The sequence below is a fragment of the Notechis scutatus genome, chromosome 1 (assembly GCF_049901735.1).
Source record: "Notechis scutatus isolate UNSWTSFEM ecotype Mainland chromosome 1, rNotScu1.2, whole genome shotgun sequence".
Taxonomy (NCBI): domain Eukaryota; kingdom Metazoa; phylum Chordata; class Lepidosauria; order Squamata; family Elapidae; genus Notechis; species Notechis scutatus.
The window spans coordinates 15453668-15474017 of record NC_142009.1 but is presented as its reverse complement, the minus strand read 5'-3'; the positions used below and the strand labels follow the sequence as shown (position 1 = coordinate 15474017).

The following is a 20350-nucleotide window of genomic DNA, read 5'->3' as shown; positions in this document are numbered from 1 at the left end:
GGCCACTTGGACTTTCTGGTTTTTCTTTGAAGACGTTTCGCTTCTCATCCAAGAAGCTTCTTCAGCTGTTCCCCAATTTTTTTTGGGGGGGGGAGAAAGCCCGTGTGATGCAGTGATTAAGCCAGTGAGCTTGCAGGGGAGAGTTGATTCTTATATATTGATTCTTATAAATTGATTCTTATATATCAAGGGTATCAAACTGGATGTCTTTGAGGGCCAGATCAGTATTGTAGTTCTCCTTCGTGGGCTGGCCAGGAGGGGAGGAGACAGGATGGACGGCAGCCTGGATAGATGCCTCCTGCAGCACCCCTGCTGGCCAAAACGTTTTCGCTAACAGAGGCACTGCTGGCTGGTCCTTTGCTATTTTCACGCCAGCCCTGCGGACCAGATCTAAGCACTCCACGGGTGAGATCTGGCCCACTTAGAGATGGTATTCAGCAGGTTCTGACCAGTTCTGGAGAACTGGTAGCGGACATTTTGAGTAGTTCGGTGAACAGGCAAATACCACCTTTGATTAGCTCTGCCCCCATCTCTTCTCTGCCTCCTGAGTCCCAGCGGATCGGCTGGGTCTTCTTTTGTTGCCTTGCACAGGAGAACAGAGCTGGAAAGTGGGGTGGGGAGGGTATTGGAGATTTTACAGTATCTTTCCCCTGCCACGCCCACCAAGCCACGCCCGCCATGCCACTCCCACAGAACCAGTAGTAAAAAAAATTGGAATCCCACCACTGGGCCCACAGCCCTTGAGTTTGACACCCTTGTTATATATGGAAGTTTATGTATATGAGCTGAAGAAGCTTCTTGGGTGAGAAGCGAAATGTCTTCAGAGAAAAACCAGAAAGTCTAATGGCCTCTTGACAAAAGGAAAGGAAAAGCACCTTTGGGACCCTCTGCTCTGCTTCCAGTCCCTTGGGATACGCATTCCGAAAATGGCACTCGCTTCTGGGACGGTGCCACATGGCCTAAGGACAAAGGTGGGTGGGACCATTTGCCCTATTTCCCTAAGGGGAGCTCCAGAGCATGGCACCATCTGGAAATGGTTGCCATTTTTGGAACAGCCACAGTTCCCTGCTCAGAAGTGGGATTTTTCTTCTCCTTGCCATGTTTTGTTTTTTTTAAAGCCTCCTAGTCTGCAGGTACATTCCTAGATCGCTCTGAATCTGTCATGTCAAGGTAATCTGGAGCGGCTTCATTTTGAACCATGGTGTAGAGATTCACAACTGCATTGCGGTAGGAGACAAAAGATGCCCCACCATGCATGGTGATCGAAAGCAAAAGACAGCCACATCACTGTACTTTTTGGAGAAGGAAAAACAAACAAACAAACAGCCCTATAATTTGCTTTTTCATTCCTGGGGGGAAAAAAGTCTCTCTTCCTGTTCTTTTCAGTTTGTATTCATTACTAAGAATAGAAACGAAGTATCATGATCTGGAATCATGAAAAGGAATTATGAACGCGCTGCTTCCCAGAAATGTAAAATAGGGAAGGCATGATAGTGGAAGGGGAGGAGGAAGGGAGGGAGAGGGTGAGGGGAGAAAGAGAGGGAGGGAGGGAAAGAGAGAATGAAGGAGAGAGAGGGAGGGGAGAGAGGGAGGGAGGGAGAGGGAGGGGAGAGAGAAGCAGGGAGAGAGAGGGTGAGGGGAGAAAGAGAGGGAGGGAGAGGGAGGGGGAGAGAGAGGGTGGGGTGAGAGAGAGAAGGAGAGGGGAGCAGGAGAGAGGGAGCAAAGAGGGAGAGGGGAGAGGGAGGGAGGGAGAGAGAAGCAGGGAGAGAGAGGAGGGAGAAAGAGGGAGGGAGAGAGGGAGAGGGAGAGAGAAGCAGGAGAGAGAGGGTGAGGGGAGAAAAGAGGGAGGGAGAGAGAGGGTGAGGGGAGAAGAGAGGGAGGGAGGGAGAGGGAAGGAAGGAGAGAGAGGGAGGGAGAGAGGGAGGGAGAGAGGGGAGGAGAAGCAGGAGAGAGAGGTGAGGGGAGAAAGAGAGGAGGGAGAGAGAGGAGGGAGGGGAGAGAGAGAGAGAGGTGAGGGAGAAAAGAGAGAGAGGGGTAGGGAGAAGAGGGGAGAGGGAGGGAGAGAGGGAGGAAGGAGAGAGAGGAGGGGAAAGAGGAGGGAGAGAAGGGGGAGGGTGAGGGGAGAGGGAGGGGAGAGAGGAGGGGAGAGGAAGCAGGGAGAGAAAGGGTGAGGGAGAAAGAGAGGGAAGAGGGAGGGGGGGAGAGAGAGGGGGAAGGGAGAGGGAGAGGGAGGGAGGAGGGGAAGAGAGAGAGAGAGGGAAGGAGAGAGGGAGAGAGAGAGGGTGAAGGGAGAAAGGGAGGGAGAGAGGGAAGGAAGGAGAGACAGGTAGGGAGAAAGAGAGAGAAGGAGAGAGAGAGGGTGAGGGAGAGAGATGGTGAGGGGAGAAATAGAGGGAGGGAGGCAGAGAGAGAAGGAGAGGGAGGGAGGGGGAGAAAGAGAGGGAGGGAGACAGATAGGGAAGGAGAGAAAGGGAGGGGAAGGGAGAGGGGGGAAAGGGAGGGTGGGAGAGAATATGTCAAAATTCGCAACTTCTTATGGTGCTGAATATCACCGAATGATTTTGCAAGATGATATGTATGCCGAAGTAATAAATCATTCAAGGAATTCTGTCTTCTCTCCCTTCATCTCAATCTGTTTCTGCTGTTTAGCCTTGCCCAGTATATCTCTGCAGGGTTTCCCATTTGGCTCAAAAGAAATAGAAAAGGCAGTGAGTGCTCCCTTGTGGAGGCCAGCATAGGCTTCCTGATGCTCCTGGAGCATGAACAACATAGTATCACTTGGTCATCACAGGACATAGAATAATAGGGTTGGGAGGGACCTTGGAAGCCTTCTAGTCTAACCCCCCTCCCCCCACCCGCCCAAGCAGGAAACCCTACACTATTCTGGAAAAACACCTCTTCTTGAAAAATTCCAGCCATGGAGCATCTACAATTTCAAGCAAGCCATCCCACTGATTGACTGCCCTCCCTTGGCAGTAAATTTCTCCTTATTTCGAGGTAGGTGATGAGTTTCCCTTCATTTCTTCTTGCCCTGCCTTTGTGCTTTGGAGAATAGGTCAATTTTCTCTTCTCTATGACAGCCCCCCAAGACCTGGAAGATTGCTATCGTGTCATCCCTAGCCTTTCTCTTTGTTAGACTAGACATATGTTCCTTGCATGGATCAGTTGGAATTCATCATCATCGCATCAGTTGTCACTCTGACAATTGAAGTCACCCCAGAGAAATGTAAAGGGAAAAGAGACAGAAACCAAAGATTGCTAGCATACATGCCCCGTTGTGACTCTGGCTTGGAACATCAACAGTTGGTGCCTATGAATAAAGGAGATGGTGCCACCCATGCCAACCAAAGTATCTCGAGCAGCATGTGTGCCTCCTCAGTCTAGGTCAGGTGTCCTCAAACTATGGCCCGTGGGCCATATATGGCCTACTAAACCCAGCCAGCCAGCGTGGGATCATGAGGCTGCCCTGCCCACATCGCCCCATCTACCTTCTGGAGGCTGACGAGGCCAAAAATGGGATGCATGGAGGCCTCAGGAGGTCAAAAATGGGATGCATTGAGGCCTCAGGAGGTCAAAAACGGGATGCGCTGAGGCCTTGGGAGGCTAAAAATGGGCGCATTTTAGGCCTCCCCAGCCTCCAGAGAGAGAGGGAGGGAGAGAGGAAGAGAGAGAGACACACACACAAAAAAAACAGAAATCCCTCCCCCTTCCCCCCGAGGCAGACACATCCCTTCACTAACCTGATTTTCACCCCTAGGAGCATAACAAATTAAACTTTAATTTGTGTGTATTGTTTAATGGACTGCTAAATTGGCCATGCCCATCCAGTCACATGACCACCTAGCCATGCCCACACAGCCAGTCCACCCTCCTCCCCAACAGTATGAGGGACCACGAATTAGCCCCCTGTTTAAAAAGTTTGAGGACCCCTGGCCTATGTTGTCTAAATGTCCCTCATTTTCTAAGATCTCAGGGGAAAAAAAAAAGAATTCCTTTCTCCAAAGTGCCATGATACTTTCATGGCTTTCTCTTAAATAACAACAGCAAAATTTGAGATCTACTGATGACACATTTTAAAATGTGGGTGGCATTTCTGGAAGAAAATAAATGTTGGGTTGATGATGTCCTACAGAGGTCATATCGAAGGCGACCTCTCTGCCTTGCAGAAGTCATATCCTTTTGCTAAGTTGGAAGGAGAGAGAGATATGCAAAAATTGGTTCCCAGACTAATAAATGTTCCAGAGATTATATATAATAACCAATTATATGAACTATCTCTCACCAGCATATAATTTACCTACTTATGTGTGCATGTCTTCCTAATTATGCTAATTTTGAGATGTGTTCTAAAGGTGGAAACTGCATTGTAGATGGGAAAGTTGGATGATTACACCGTATATGAATATACAGGTAGTCCTTGAGTTACAACAGTTTATGACCATTCAAAGTGACCATTAAAGTTACAACAGCACTGACCTATGGCCGTTTCTCATACTTATGACCGCGGTCATGTGATCAAAATTCAGAGGCTTGGCAACTGTCTCATATTTATGAGAATTGCAGTGTTCCTGGGGTCATGCGATCATTTTTTTTCTGACTTTCTGATACGTCAAGTCAATAGGGAAGCCAGATTCATTTAACAACTGTGTTACTAACTTAATAATTACAGTGATTCACGTAACAATTGTGCCAAAAAGGTTGTAAAAAGGGGCAAAGCTCAGTTAACAAATCTCTCACTTAGCCGCAGCAATGTTGGGCTCAATTGTAGTCATAAGTCAAGGACTAACTACCCTGTTTCTCTGAAAATATGACCTACCCTGAAAGTAAGTCCTAGCTTGATTTTTACACATGCACCCAATATAAGCCCTACCCTCCCAAAATAAGCCCTGATTAAGATCCTGCCACTCCAGAATGGACAGGTAAAAATTAAGCTAGGGTGGGGATGTGGGGGTGGAGCTGACCTACTACTTACCTTTGGACAGTTGTAGCCAGGCCTCGCACACCCCGACACCTGCCTTGCCGGCCCATTTCTTCTATAGCCAGCAAGGCTGGCAAGGCTTTCCTGGAGGCCTCTGTAGCTGATAACAAAGCTCCGGATCGATCCAGAGTTCTGTTATCGGCTGCAGAGGCCTTCAGGAAAGCCTTGCAGGTCACAGAAGAAGTTCCCGAAGGCCTCTGACAGCGAAAAGGAGGCTGGGGGCGACGTACGCAAGTGAGGTTAGTCAGTGAATGACATCCCCCCCCCCCAAAATAAGACCTGGTGCCTTTTTTGGTGGAAAAAAAATAAGACAGGGTCTTATTTTGGGGAAAACATGGTATATGTGTATAAAGACCCACATTCCTATAAGGATGTTATCTCACTGTCAGGTTGTTTGTAACTAACCTAAAATCAAAAGTAATTATTTTCCAAGAAGCAGTCTCAAATAGCTTTTTTTTTTTAGCAAGTTTTATTGAGATGAACGGAGCCAGTTAGGTGTAGTGGATAGACACCAGGGTAAAAAAATGGAAGACCCTGAATTCCAGTCCTACCTTGGGACATAGAGCCACCTCCGATACATTGGGCCAGACACTCTCGATCCTAGGAAGGAAGCCAAGCATTTCTGAAAATCTTGCCCCCCAGAATTTGTCCAGATGGTCATCAGGAATCAAGAATGACTTGAAGGCAGTAAAATAAAATAAAATAATAATAATAATTTTCACAGTCCTGGGAACAATGCATTGGGTTAAAGATCTATGGAGATTAAAGTCATGATGTCCCAAAGGTGCTTTTCAAAAGGCAACTGAACTTTCTTGGGTTTTTTTTCCTTCCTTGAAAAAATTTCACTTCTCATCTAGGAAGCTTCTTCAGTAACTTCAGTTCAGTAAGAGAACCGAAGAAGCTTCTTGGATGAGAAGCGCAATGTTTTCAAGGAAAATAAACAAGGAAGTCCAGCTGTCTTTTGAAAAAGCACTCATGGGATGTTTGGTTGAAGCTGTTCCTGAAAGGTATCACATGGACCTCTAAACATGTCCTAATCTAGATCACTGGGTGGGTCTCCTCCTCCCTCTGGTAATATCTGAGCAGAGTTTCCTGAGATCAGATTGCAGCGTTTCGCAATCTCAGCAACTTGAACCCAAGCAAATGTCAACTCTCAGAATTTCTCCAGTTAACATTTTCTTCTTGTGCCTCTCTCTACTTTTTGCATTTGACCTTGAGGCTTGATGTTGCAGTGCTGTGCTTTTGCATCCTTGCTATCTCAACACAATTTTGGAAGCTTAGTTCAATTTTCTACACTTTGAATACGGGCTGTTAGTTGATGAGTAGGCCAAGGTCAATTTTTTCCTTTCTTCCTCTTTGCCTAGAGCAGCTTTCAATTTTGATCCTGTGTCGGGGCTCTGGCATCCACCCCCATTTAAATCATGAGGCTCTAGCCACATCTCTCAGAGTTTAAAGAAGATTTATTAGGAGTGAACATGACAGTGCTACCTGGGTGTAGCCGAGACACATCATTCATTTCACCCTTGACCCTGATTTCCGCCCCCCCATCTCCTGGATGTATATTCTCCAATGGGACGCATCCATAGTCAAGAGTCATGAATCATGTTCTCCAGTAATAATGTTGCATGCCAGAAGCTTCGGTTACCTAGAGATTATCTATGAAGCATTTAAGGAATGCGCTACTTCTACCCATCCCTTTCTGCTGGCAAGTCTAAAAGACCAGAGAAATATTTTTGAGTTGATGCCCTGAATGGGTACAAGCCTTAGGATGCCTACCAAACCAAATTTTTGTTGCTTTTCAGAACAGCTAATATCCCAGTACAATCTTTGCTTATAGGAAGCCTGAAAAGAAATCACAAACGGGGATCACCTAACTGTGGGGACACTTCAACCGACTTAAATACAAGGAAAGCACTTGTACAGCATTGTCATAATATTGAACCGGTTGTTAACCCAAAGGTGCTTTTTCAAGAGGCAACTGGACTTCCTTGTTTTTTCTTTTGAATATATTTTGCTTCTCATCCAAGAAGCTTCTTCTGCTCTGACTGGAAGGTGGGGAATGGAAGGATTTATATTTATATTTATAATCCACCTCCTACCCTCTAGTCAGAGCTGAAGAAGTTTCTTGGAGAAAAGCCAAACATCTTCGAAAGAAAAACCAAGGGAGTCCAGTTGCTGTCAGGATTCCAAGTAACACACCCATGTCAAGCAAAACTCCGAGGCAGGTAGATTTCTCAAAGAATAGCTTTATTGGACATACCATATTGGCACAGATCTGTTGAAAACAGACTCTGAAAGTCCCTGTGGCTTTCACCTAATTAAAAGTAAAAGTTTTTCCTCAACCCCAAAGAATCAGTCACATGGTCCAATCACGGCGCTGTCTGGTTGCCTGGTGACATAACTCCACCTTCCTTTGACCAGGTGTGAGAATGTCCTTGGTTCCCAAGAGAAAGTATTTTGTTTTGGCTAAAAACCCCAAGCTATCTCTATTCCCCCCTGCCTATCCCTCAGCTCCAGTGCGGCAATGCTAAAGTGGCAAAATGGCTTTGTCCAGGTCAGCTTCAGGGTTGACAGTTGCCTCTTGAAAAAGCACCATTAGGACAATCATGACCTGGATGACAGAGAATCTCCATAGACAAGTGGTTGTTGAACAAGGACCGCTAGTATATTCCTGAAGCATTTTTGACATTTGTCAAAAATAATAGATGTAATGGGATGACATTACACACCTTGTCTCTCGGGTCTGAGAACTTAAAGAAAGAGATGCTTTGTTCATATCGCTGTTCCCACTCATTTGTTGATGAACAGGCTGCTATAGCCATAAAATATAATACCATAACATATGCAACTTAGTAATCATGATTGGAAAGTTCAATTTCCAGGAAAGAAAGTTGGAGTATATAAGAACTTTAGCAAGTATTGCAAGCCGAATGGGCAAAAATTGGCCATGACAAATAGCACTTAGACTTATATACCGCTTCACACTGCTTTACAGCCCTCACTAAGTGGTTTACAGAGTCAGCATATGGCTTCCAACAATCTGGGTCCTCATTTTACCAACCTCAGAAGGATGGAAGGCTGAACCAACCTTGAGCCAGTGAGAACTGAACTGCCAAATTAGACCCAATGCAGTGAGCAAAGTAGCACAGTGACTGCTGAATTGGTGATGCAAATATATGAGTTCAAATCCCTATTCATCCATATACTTTGGTAATAAAATGACACCGAGCTATATCTTAATATAGATTTGTTGAGAAGATAAATAGGGGAAGATGGGCAAGGAGAGAATGATCTTAATCATTTTGAAAGGGGAGCATTAAATCTGAATCAAGTAGAAGAGGCAGCTCAGCCTTGTGAGCAGCATCTTTAGAAGGCTTCTTTCAAGGGAAGAATTGAAATAAAACTGAGCATTTGAAGTTCACTTTTGCGCTTGGGTAGAAAATTTCAGAAAAGCAAAGGCAGAGTTTAATACCAACCATCAAACCAACCAACATTTCTCCTGTGCATAGTTCAATTGGCTGAATTCAGCCTGAATCAATCAATCAATCAATCAATCAGAATAGAGCTGGAAGGAGCCTTGGAGGTCTTCTAGTCCAACCCACTGCTCAAGCAGGAGACTCTATACCAGGGGTGTCAAACTCAATTTCATTGAGGGCCACATCAGGACTGTGGTTGATCTCAGGGCCCAGGTGTGTGTGGCTGACTGGGTGGGCATGGCCAGTTTGATGCCACTGCCCACATTGCTGGCATGTTTCCTCTGTGCATTGAGTAGACCAGGCTGAAGCCACACTGGCCTGATCCCACAATTAACACCAGTGACGTAATTATTGTAGGAATTTCTGGTTATGAGGATTTGTGAGCTGGCTGTCATATTCTCAGTCTTCAGAACACGAGTTTGTATCTGTGGTTTAGCAGTGGGGATATCTGGTTCGGTTTCTTGCCTCTTGTTCTCCAAATTATGGAATATGGAAGATCTACCACATTGGCACTCATCTGCCATAAGAGCTAAGATTTGAAAAACAGAGCTTCTCTTTGGTCATTAACAATTATGTGTGGTTATCCAAGATCTGAGTAAGGTTGCAGGCCTGAAGTTCATATAGAACAGGGAGGGTCAAACTCAATTTCATTGAGGACTGCATCAGGGCTGTGGTTGATCTCGGGGACCTGGGTGGGCGTGGCTGACTGGGTGGGCATGGCCAGCTTGATGTCACTTACTGGGTGCGGCCAATTGGGTGGGTGTGGTTAGCTTGACGCCACTCCCCAAACTTTTGGCATGTTTCCTCTTCGCACTGAGTAGACCGGGCTGAAGCGATGCAGGCCAGCCCCTTACATTTTCCAGGACAGCTTCATGGGCCGGATCCGACCACATCGTGGGCTGGATGAGGCCCGCAGGCCTTGAGTTTGACACCCCTGTTCTAGACGATGTAATTGGAGGATGACCTCAGTGGCCCCACTGAAAATCTTTTGTATAGACTCCAATCCCGGTGGCAGGGGATGATGGGATGGGTTGTCCAAAACATATGGAGAGCAATCTTGGCTTTTGAATGGAAGATGTGAGCTTTTATGTCAAAGCTCCGAATGCCTGTTCTGAAATTAGTGCCAAAGAGCACTTTTCTCCTTGTATGAGTTACGAAAGGAAGGAAGAGACTCACAGAGTAGCTGGTCTCTGCGCCAGATACATTTTCTCTCTCCTGCCCTCCCTCCTGGCTTTTATTAAATGCATATGTCTCCAAATGTGATTAATTGCTGATTTCCAACTGGGTGCAAAGCTGGAGAAGGTTACGTGTGTCCTTTTTCCTCTTTCTTTGTCCCCAACCCCTGAGCTGCAGGCAGTGATAAGTAGCTCTGTGAGTCTCTGTGTGTGCGTGTAGAGGAGAAATAATATACACACACAGAAAAACACACACCAACATCTCTCAGATGACAGGAGGCATATGTTCCCTGCCTTGTCAAGCAAATGAATGCTGAGATCAAGGAAGAGATAGTTTAGAAAAGAAAATATCCCCTAGTTTTCTTACATGTTATCTAGGCTAGCTGTGAACTGCCAGGCTGAATATTATACACTGTGAGAAGTATAAATAGTATAAGTGAAAAAGAAAAGAATATGGTGGGGAAAAAAGAAGTGGAAAAGGTAGAATGCATAGGGATTGTTCTTAAGTTGGCACACCATAATTGGATGTCAAGGTAGCTTGAAATGATAAAACTGCCTGATAGCATCATATGTCAATTACAACCAAGTTAGTTAAAATCAGCTCCACTATGGTAAGCTTAATGAAAAGCCTGTGGTTTCGCCTTCAGGTGCTTTGGCTGGCAGAGAAGGGGCTCAATATTATCCCTCTCCCTCTCCTCTTTCAAATATTGGAACACTTGCTATCATGTCACCTCTGGTCCTTCTCTTCACTAGACCAGCCATGCTCAGTTCTTGCCACCGTTCTTCATACGTTGAGACTCTAGAAAGAGTGCCGAGAAGAGCAACATCTTGTTTTATAGTGTGTTGACCAAAACTGGATGCAGTATTCTAGTGTGGTCTTACTAAGGCTTGGGAGACATCCAGAAACTTGGGAGAGATCCAGAAGAAGGCCCTCTCCTGTGCATCAGATATCTAGTGGTGGGATCTTCTTCAGGAAGGTGAGTCTTCTCAGGTGGTGTTTTTCAGCCTCAACAACTTTAAAAATGTTTGACTGTCAGCTCCCAGAATTTCCCAACCCATGCTGGCTGAGGAATTCTGGGAATTGGAATTCATATCTCTTAAATTTGCTGAGGTTGAGAAACACTACTCTAAGGAACCAGGTAGGTTCATGGTGGCCCTTTGGATAGTCAGACCTTTAGGACTTTAACAATCAAAATAACAGAGTTGGAAAGGAACTTAGAGATCTTCTAGTCCAACCCTCTGCTCAAGCAGGAAACCCTGGCCTATACCATTTCAGACAAATGGTTCTCCAATCTCTTCTTAAAAATTTCCAGTGTTGGAGCACCTACGACTTTTGGAGACAAAATGTTCCACTGATTAATTATTCTGTCAGGAAATTTCTCCTTAGTTCTAGGTTGCTTCTCTCCTTGATTAGTTTCCACCCATTGTTTCTTATCCTACCCTCAGGGGCTTTGGACAACAGCTTGACTGCCTCTTCTTTGTGGCAGCCCCTGAGATATTGGAAGACTGCTATCATATCTCCCCTGGTCCTTCTCTTTCCTAGACTAGCCAAGCCCAGTTCCTGCAACCGTTCTTCGTATGTTTTAGCCTCCAGTCCCCTGATCATCTTTGTTGCTCTTCTATGCACTCTTTCTAGAGTCTCAACATCTTTTTTATATCGTGGCAACCAAAACTGGATGCAGTATTCCAAGTATGGTTTTACCAAAGTATTAAAAAGTGGCACTAACACTTCACGCCACCATTGATGCCTCATGTGATCAATCCCCCAAAACTTATTTTGCTGGTTCCTCTTCTTCCTGAGCAATTGTATCCTTACAAAGGTTTAAAGCATCATGGACGTTAAGTGGAAGTAAGGTTAGGAAACAGATTTTGATCTGAAACATGTTTTGCAATATCTTGTGTCCCTCGGCGCTGTTTATTGCACTACCAACCGTTGTAGAAAATTGGACCTCTGAGCCTGCTTTGAATTATCTAGGCCACCAATGGGCAACTTTCTGTTTTTATTTTCTGTTGAAAATTACATTTCTCTGAAGCTATCCATCAGGAGCAGTGGAAGACTGGGCTTAAGCAAAAAAAAAAAAAAGGGGGGGGGGGTGGAGGTGGAGCCAAAAACACTCCTGATTCTTCTGATATCTCTTTTTTTCTCTCCTGATTGGTGACCTCCCTTTATCCCTTCCTTCTTTCCTCCCTCTCTTCCTTCATAAAGAATGGAATGGACTTCTTTTTTTTTGCAGAAATTGGGAGGTGCAGAGGTGGGTTTGGCAGCATGTCAGGTTCAAAGGCTACGCCATTCTTTGGCATGTACTATGAGCTGCATGTGATGCCTCTGCAACCCATCATTTCCTAGAATTGCACTGCAGCTGCACAGATCAGCTGCAAAACCCCAGGGGGGAAAAAGACCTCTGTTTTATAGAGCTGCGTACAAGGGTTATGCGAGCACCCCAAAAGAGGTAGTCCTCAATGTTAGGAATGATAGTCACCTAACAGTTGTGTTGGCAATATATAAACCAGGATAGTCATTTAATATTGTTGTATCTTTAAGAGAATGCTGTAATTGTGATTGGCTGAGATTCCTCCAATGGCCATAAGATGGAGCCAGAAACCTGGTTTGTTCCTTTTTGCATTTCCTTTGCTTCCCTTTTGCCTTTTTGCCTGATCATCATTCTGTTTGAATTGCTGTGAGTCTTGCAAATGTTCACAAACTCCGTTTACTGAACTTTGTTTATGATACTGGTAAAGAAAAGGTCTTCATTTTTGGATTATCCCTGGACTGCTTGTTTTTGAATACTAACTGCTTTAACTGTGTATGATTTGGATGGTTTGTTAGACTTTGTTTACCCATTTACTGGAAGTAAAACTTACATTTTACCATTCAGTGTATCTGTGTGCTGGTTGTGTGTTATTCATCACCACTCTCATTATGTTTCCCTGAGTGCACTCATTCTCCTAACGGGGAATACCTCAACACTCAACTTACAACAGTTCATTTAGCAATCACTCAAAGTTACAACGGCATTGAAAAAAATGACTTATGATCGTTTTTCACACATATGACTGTCGCAGCGTCCCCACGGTCCTGTGATCAAAATTTAGACACTTAGCAACTGACTCAAATTTATGACAGTTGCAGTGTCCCTGGGGTCACATAATCCCCTTTTGCAACCTTCTGGCAAGCAAAGTCAATAGGGAAGCCAGATTCACTTAGCAACTGTGCTATTGTCATGCCCCTGTTGGAGATTGACTCCAAGGGAGAGGAGGAACAACTGACAGGGAGTGGAAGTGTGGCTTCAGAGGTTGTGGAGGAGGCTGGGGAAGGGCAGAGGCCGGTTGGGCAGTCAAAGGAAGACCCAAGCCCATTCCCTCTCCATCCTAGGGCACGCAGGGAGGAGAGGATAAGGGAGAGATGTGAATGGTGTGGTCTACAGGGGAAGAAAGGGCCTTGATCCTCTTCATGGGCTGCAGCTGTGAGAACTGTTTAAAAGGACAGACATGCATATGGGCCAGTGCTGGAAACAAAGTGTGGAAATATCTCTAGTTTATCATTCCTCTCTGAGTTTGGCGTCCTTCCCAGTGTGTGTTCCAATATCTGTGGATGTCTTCAAGCCCTTATCTTGCCTGGTTCCCTTAATTGCTTCAGTATGGTTTATGTTGCTTTTACTCTTTATAATTTATAGGCATTTTTAGTTTAAATGGCATTTCCTCCTTTTCGTAACTGCTTGTGGGGGAGTTTTTTGTCTCCTGTCAAAGATATTTGGAGCTTTGAAGCAAAGTGAAGGAATAAAAGAGGCTTCACCTGTTTTTGTGACTGTGTTTATTTTGTATCCCACCCTGGGTCATCACAGCTATTAATGTAAGAACTGCAGTGATACACTTAACAATTGTGGCAAAAAAGGTCGTAAAATGGGGCCAAATTCACTTAACAACTGTCTTGCTTAACAACAGAAATTTGGGACTCCAATTGTGGTCATAAGTCAAGGACTACCTGTACGATCCAAAGCACTTTTTTGACATTGAATCCAAAATGCTGCATAGACCTAAGGCTGAAGAATTTTGATTATTTTTTTTAGATTAGATTAGTTTAGATTAGATTAGATTAGATTAGATTAGAATAACTTTATTGTCATTTTGAATGTTCACTAATCGGCATACATTACAATGAAATTTCATTGCATACAGCTCTCAAAGGGTCACTACCTCCAATATACACTACATAAACATGGCTAAATAAGTAAATAATAAATAAACACAAAAGTATGCATATACCCACATATGTTCTATGACACAGAGAAATAACACAGTCTAGTACAGATGTATACATGTACATAGCGAGAAAAATGAATCTTGCGAGTTTACCAGATGGATGGCATGGGGAACAAAGCTATTACAGAAGCTGGAAGTCCTGCTAGAAATACTTCAAAACCACCTCCCAGAGGGGAACAGCAGAAACAGACCGTGAAGTGGGTGCGTAGGGTCTCTACCAATGCTTCGAGCTCTAAGCACATAGTGCTTATAAGCAGTATCCTGAATAAGGGGAACGGAACTTCCTATGATCTTCTCCACTGTCCTTATCACTCTCTGTAGGGACTTTCTATCTGAGGCACTGCTGCCACCAAACCAAACAGTGATGCCGTTTGTTAAAATGACCTCAGTCGTGCCTCTGGAAAAAGTGGCCAGGACAGAAGGAGGAAGATGTGCTCGCCTCATCCGATGCAGGAAATGCAGACAAACATTAACGCAAGGGCTGCTTGCAATCCAGAAGCTATAAATTTCTCACCCTTGGTTTACATTTTCAGCATGAAGCCAATAAGGAGGTTTTTTATCTTGCTTGGAAACTGGTCGATCTTCCTGCAGCTTGATCTTGGCTTGTGCCAGAACCAAACATTAGAAAAGACATGGTCAAATGCATCCTGACCTCTGAAAGAGCAATATTCAAACATGGCTTATAAATAAGCTGAGGATCTGAAGAACTTGAAACCTGCTTCTTCTAGAAAAAAAATAATAATTTCAGCAGTAAGCATTAGCTTGAAAGGCTTCTGTTTCATCCTTTGCTTTCTTTCTTTTTCTTTTTCTTTTTCTTTTTTAAGCTCTTAAGGCTTGTTAAACTCCTGCAGAATTGAGGGTGGAAGAGACACTTAACGGGCTCTTTTTATGCAATCTCTCCCATTTTTAATTAGTTTCTCAGATACCCAAACTGTTGGTGGGAGTAAGAAAAGAAAGCCCATTTGAAACAGACAATTAAGCTAGGTTATCGGAGCACAACAACAAGGATTTATACATCCAGTGTGTTTTTGCAAATGTGTGTGTGTGTGGGGGGGGAGAGATGGGGTGTTAAACATCAAAGTCTTAATATAATTTCTTTCCTTTCAGTTTCCCATCTCCTTCCTTGTGATGGGTGAGACTTTGAATCAAGGGCAATGAAATTGATAATAAAAACTTAGCTCTTCTCCCCTCCCTGCCTGCCTGCCACCCACCCAACTCTCCTCTGTTTAAAATATATCTCTGCTTTGAGTCTGTCTCAGACCATTTTGTGCAAGGTCTAATCTAGGGGGATGCCACAAAGAAGAGGGGGCCAAGCTATTCCCCAAAGCACCTGAAAGCAGGACAAGAAGCAATGGATGGAAACTAATCAAGGAGAGAAGCAACCTAGAACTAGGGAGAAATTTCCTGACAGTGAGAATCAGTGGAAGGACTTGTCTTCAGATGGTGTGGGTGCTCAACACTGGAGGCTTTTAAAAAGAGACTGGACAACCATTTGTCTGAAATTGTATTGGGTTTCTTGCCTGAGCAGGGGGGTGGACTAGAATAGTGGTCACCAACCAGTGGGCTGGGGACCGCTGGTGGTCCATGAGAAAATGTTGGCAGAAAAATGTCCCCCAAAATCACCCCCCCCCCAAGAGCAATTAATCCAGGCTGCGCGGGAACACAAGGATGCATCACCCACAGTCTCCTATACAGCTTCTCCCACAGTCTCCTATACAGCTTGAGAAACTAGGGAAGGTGTCTTCTGAATCCCTTGCCCTGCCCATTATCCAGCTCTGGGCTCTGCTATCTCTTATCTGACATTCCCTAGACAGAAGAACAGAGTTGAAAGGGATCTTGGAGATCTTCTAGTCCAACCCTCTGCTCAGACAGGAAACCCTACACTATTTCACAGAAATGGTTGTCCCATCTCTTCTGAAAAACCTCCAGGGTTGGAGAGACCACAACTTCTGGAAGCAAGTTGTTCCACTTGTTTATTGTTCTCACTGTCAGGAAATTTCTCCTTAGTTCTAGGTTGTTCTAGGTCTCCTTAGTTCTAAACAGTGTCTCTTTGCCCTGTCTGCCAAGGTCTTTCTCACACATACTATTACAGGAACCATGTTCAACATAAATTCTGGATGAGCTGGTTCTTCCTTAAAATCTGAAAATGATATAGAACCTACCTGAATTAACACAGTTGCTGGTTTTCAAAGAGAGATTCATCAGTATAGGTGCCTAAGTAATTTATCAGCAGTTTGTGCTTCAGTGAAAAGAAGGACTGTGGACACTTAGATGGGAATTCAGCTCCAAGGAGACAACTCTTCCTTTCCCTTTCAGTGGACTTCTTACTGATATTGCAAGGAGCTGCTGGTCTCAGAAAAAGTTGCCCATTCTTTGCAAGGCACTGAGATTTAGCGACAATAACATTTGGTTAATTTCAAAATCTGAAACAAACCTGCATCATATCAACTGACATCCCTCCTGTCCATAGTTCAATTGGCTAAATTCAGCCTCAATCAATCAATCAATCAGAATAGAGCTGGAAGGGACTTTGGAGGTATTCTAGTCCAGCCCCCTGCTCAAGACTCTATACCATTTCCTGGTCCTAATTCAGACTTAGAAAAAGAGTTGGAGCAGAGACCCTCTGTTTCAGCTCAAGAATTGGTGTGGTTCAGTTATGAAGACGTTGGATTAGGAATGGGCGGACTATGGTTTAACCAATGGCTGGATCAGTTGCGTTCCTTTAGGCCCGTCTGTCTCACAGGAATTGTTTTGGGGGAAAATAAAAGTAGAGAGTGCTAATGTGCATGGGTAGTCCTCAATGTACAATCATAATTTCTGTTGCTAAGTAAGACATTTGTTGAGTGAGTGTTGCCCCATTTTGCGACTTTTCTTGCCACCCTTGTTAAGTGAATCACTGTAGCTGTTAAGTTAGTAACATGGTTGTTCATTGACTTTGCTTGTCACAAGGTCGTAAAACGTGACCATGTGACTTTAGGACACTGGAACCATCATAAATATGATGTCGAAGTTCCAAGTAATACAGCCATAGCAAATAGAATTCAGATGTAAGCAGTTTCCTCAAAGTTTATTGGATATATCATATTGGCACAGTCTGGTGAAAACCAACTCTAAAAGTTCCCACGGTTTTCACCTAATTGAAAGTAAAAGTTTTTCCCACCTTTCCTCAACAATTGGTCACATGGTCCAATCAAGGTGCTGTCCAGTTGCTTGGAAATTTCACTCCTCCTCTCTTCAGCCACTTGTCCTTGGGAATGTCCTTGGTTCTCAGGGGAATCTACTTTGTTTTGGCTACAAAACCCCAACTATCTCTCTCCCCCACTCCCTATCCCTCAGCACCATAATGGCAACACTGAAGCCTCCAAGATGGCCTCAGTCAGACCAGCTTCAGAGTTGACATATGAGTCAGTTGTCAAGCATTTGAATTTTGATTAGGTGAACGTGGAGATGCTGCAGCAGTTATAAGTGTTATAAGTAACAGTCATAAAGTCGCTTTTTTTCAATGTCGTTGTAACTTTGAGTGGTCTTTAAATAAACTGTTGTAAGTTGAGGACCACCTATGTATTCTGCTCTGTGATCCTGAAGGAAAGGCAGGGTAGAAATCAAACAAATAATTTGATTCAGTCCACATCCTCTTGATACCATGAAAAGACTCACCTGTAAGTGTATTGGCTCAGCGGTTCCATTCAGCGCATCAAATTAATTGTGGTGTCCAGTTCAAAAGGGTGACTTGAGTGAATCAGAGCTTCATCCAGATCTAGTAAATTGTTAGCATGTCTGTGTCTAAGATAATCTTTGCACAACAAAAGAGACCGTGGACAAAAATTGACGCTCATGAGCGTTCGCTTTCTGGAAGCTTGATATCCATCGAGCGTGAAAAGAAATATCTTCAGGATAACAGTAGTAGAACAAAAGAATCAATTACTCAGAGGAGATTAAAAGAATGAGGTGGGGGAAGGAGCTGGGAGGGTAAATTTGGAATTTGTAGGCATATCACAGCTAATCACAAAATAGCTAATTTGATGGAGCCTGCCAGTTATAAAGCACAGTAGTTATTTGAAGGCCAACTGGTCAACCTCAAGTCCTTCAGGAATAAACTGTCCCATCCAGACTTAATTTGGTCTTTTCCTAGATACTTGGGTTGGATATCCTTCAAAACACACCATTGAGCTCTGAGAAGTCTTCAGAGCATTCTTGTGGCATCTTCATCAAACCCAGAGGCATCCTTGCAAATAGAGATAGTGTTAAAAGCTGGCACATTGTCCATTACTTTTTTTTTAATTACAAAAATGTAATTAGATTAATTAAAAGAAGCTTAAGTAGAATAATCTTTCTCAAATTAGCAGGGAGCATCTTATGCATCAAAGGAGGGGGTCTGCAGGCACAAGGATGCTCACAACCATCAGATTGTCTATTGCTGATTTAAACTTCTATCACAATAGGTGTTCTGTTGTTAATGGCACAGTGGTTAGAATGCAGTATTGCAGGTGAATTCTGCCAACTGCCAGTAGTTCAATCCTGACTGGCTCAAGGTTGAGTCAGTCTTCCATCCTGTGAGGTTGGTAAAAATGAGGACCCAGATTGTTTGGGGTAATATGCTGACTCTGTAAACTGCTTAGAGAAGGCTGTAAAGCACTGTGAAGCTGTATATAAGTCTAAGGTCTATTGCTATTGCTCTCCATGAACAATTAGACCTGTATCTCTTGGAAAAGATAGCAATAGCAATAGACCTTAGACTTATATACCACTTCACTGTGCTTTACTGCCCTTTCTAAGCAATTTACAGAGTCAGCATATTGCCCCCAGCAATCATTTTACCCACCTTGGAAGGATGGAAGGCTGACTCAATCTGGAGCCTAGTGAGATTTGAAGTGCCAAATTGCAGTCAGCAGAAGTAGCCTGCAGTACTGCACTCTAATCATTTGTGCCACCGTGGCTCAAGATATAAGCAAACCACAATAACAAATCACTTTCTTACTTTCTTCCATTTATTCCTCAGGACGCCAGCTATGATTGGATGTTCTTTTGTGGTAAACCGGAAGTTCTTTGGGGAAATTGGTCTTCTCGATCCAGGGATGGATGTCTATGGTGGAGAGAACATAGAGCTTGGAATTAAGGTTGGTGAGATGATTACAACAAAGTGATTCTTCTTTCTGAGGTATCTTAGTAAGAGCTTGTAAATTGAAATCTGATTCTTCCTCCTGGACCATCCTTTTTTTCAATAAGTGGCTTCTTTCGTTAAAGAAAATATTATGATTAAGTCTTGTCTCCTAGCGTTTCAATGTTTACTATATCTTTAAAAATAAATGGTGGTTTTTTTCTCAGATTGCTTCTCAAGAGTCACATAAGCTTCAGTCCTAAACCTTCAAAGAAATTGATAGGGTTTCTGCATAAATATACATCACTGATATAAATATAAACATCTCTAGAGAAATATTAGCTGGTAGCAAGTTCTGTCTGAGATCAAATCGGTATTATTCTCTAAATCGTAGGAATTAATTAGCTATCACTCCGAAGAAGTAAAAGATAATAAATGCTTACTGTTTTCTTCCCTCTGAATCTAAGGTTCACTTTGGTCTTCTAGAAGATTTGTGTGTTCTGCTAATCATAAAAGCCCAATTAGATTTCTTTGAGCATTCAGAAGTGTGATTAGAAAGTACACTCTCACTTCCATCCCACATATTGGTGAGCAACTGGTGAGACCTTTTGCACACCTCAAGGAGAAATAAACAGATTAGAAATGAGTTTCATTTAAAATGTTTATGTTTCATCTATCATGCACCATCCCTGAAGACAGTATGCAGCAACACACGGCAATAAGTTGAACAAATGAGTTCTGTCTGCATTCTCAGTTGCAAACAAATTAACTAAGGTTAGCAGTATAAGATTAATCTATTGTTTGATTGCTCCTGGAAGATCCTTACTTGACCTTCTACCAAAACTATTGCCCAGATCCTGTTGCAATCATGGTTTTCATTTCTTTACTGGTTCGTGGTTTTTATTTTATTTATTTGTTTGTTTGTCAGACATCTACAAGATAACAAGTATAAGTATGAACGTAAAAAGGAACAAATTTTATTCGTTTGTTTATTTGTTTGTTTGTTCGTCAAACATGTACAAGATAACAAGTATAAGTATGAACATAAACATGAACAAAGGGAGTAAATACAGATAAATGGGGACAGTAAGACAGGGACGGTAGGCACGCTGGTGCACTTATGCATGCCCCCTTTAAGGACCTAAGATTGGGTTAAGGTCCATGGTAGACAGTTTGAGGTTAAAGCTGTGAGGGGTTGAGGCTGTAACAATGGAGTTGGGTAGGGCGTTCCAAGCATTGACCACTCTGTTACTGAAGTCATATTTTCTGCAATCGAATTTGAAGCAGTTTACCTTGAGTTTGTATTGGTTGTTTGCCTGTCTATTATTGTGATTGAAGCTGAAGAAGTCATTGACAGGCAAGA

At 43.5% G+C, this 20350-nt stretch overlaps 1 protein-coding gene across 2 annotated transcripts in view; it reads left to right on the top strand.

Annotated features, from left to right (window-relative positions):
- GALNT17 (polypeptide N-acetylgalactosaminyltransferase 17) overlaps positions 1-20350 on the top strand; it is a 339139-nt gene that overhangs the window by 229670 nt on the left and 89119 nt on the right. For both annotated transcript variants that reach the window (XM_087957552.1, XM_087957547.1), the window contains exon 6: positions 18889-19006. In XM_087957552.1, coding sequence (XP_087813678.1) covers positions 18889-19006 — 118 coding nt within the window. The remainder of the gene's footprint in view (positions 1-18888; positions 19007-20350) is intronic.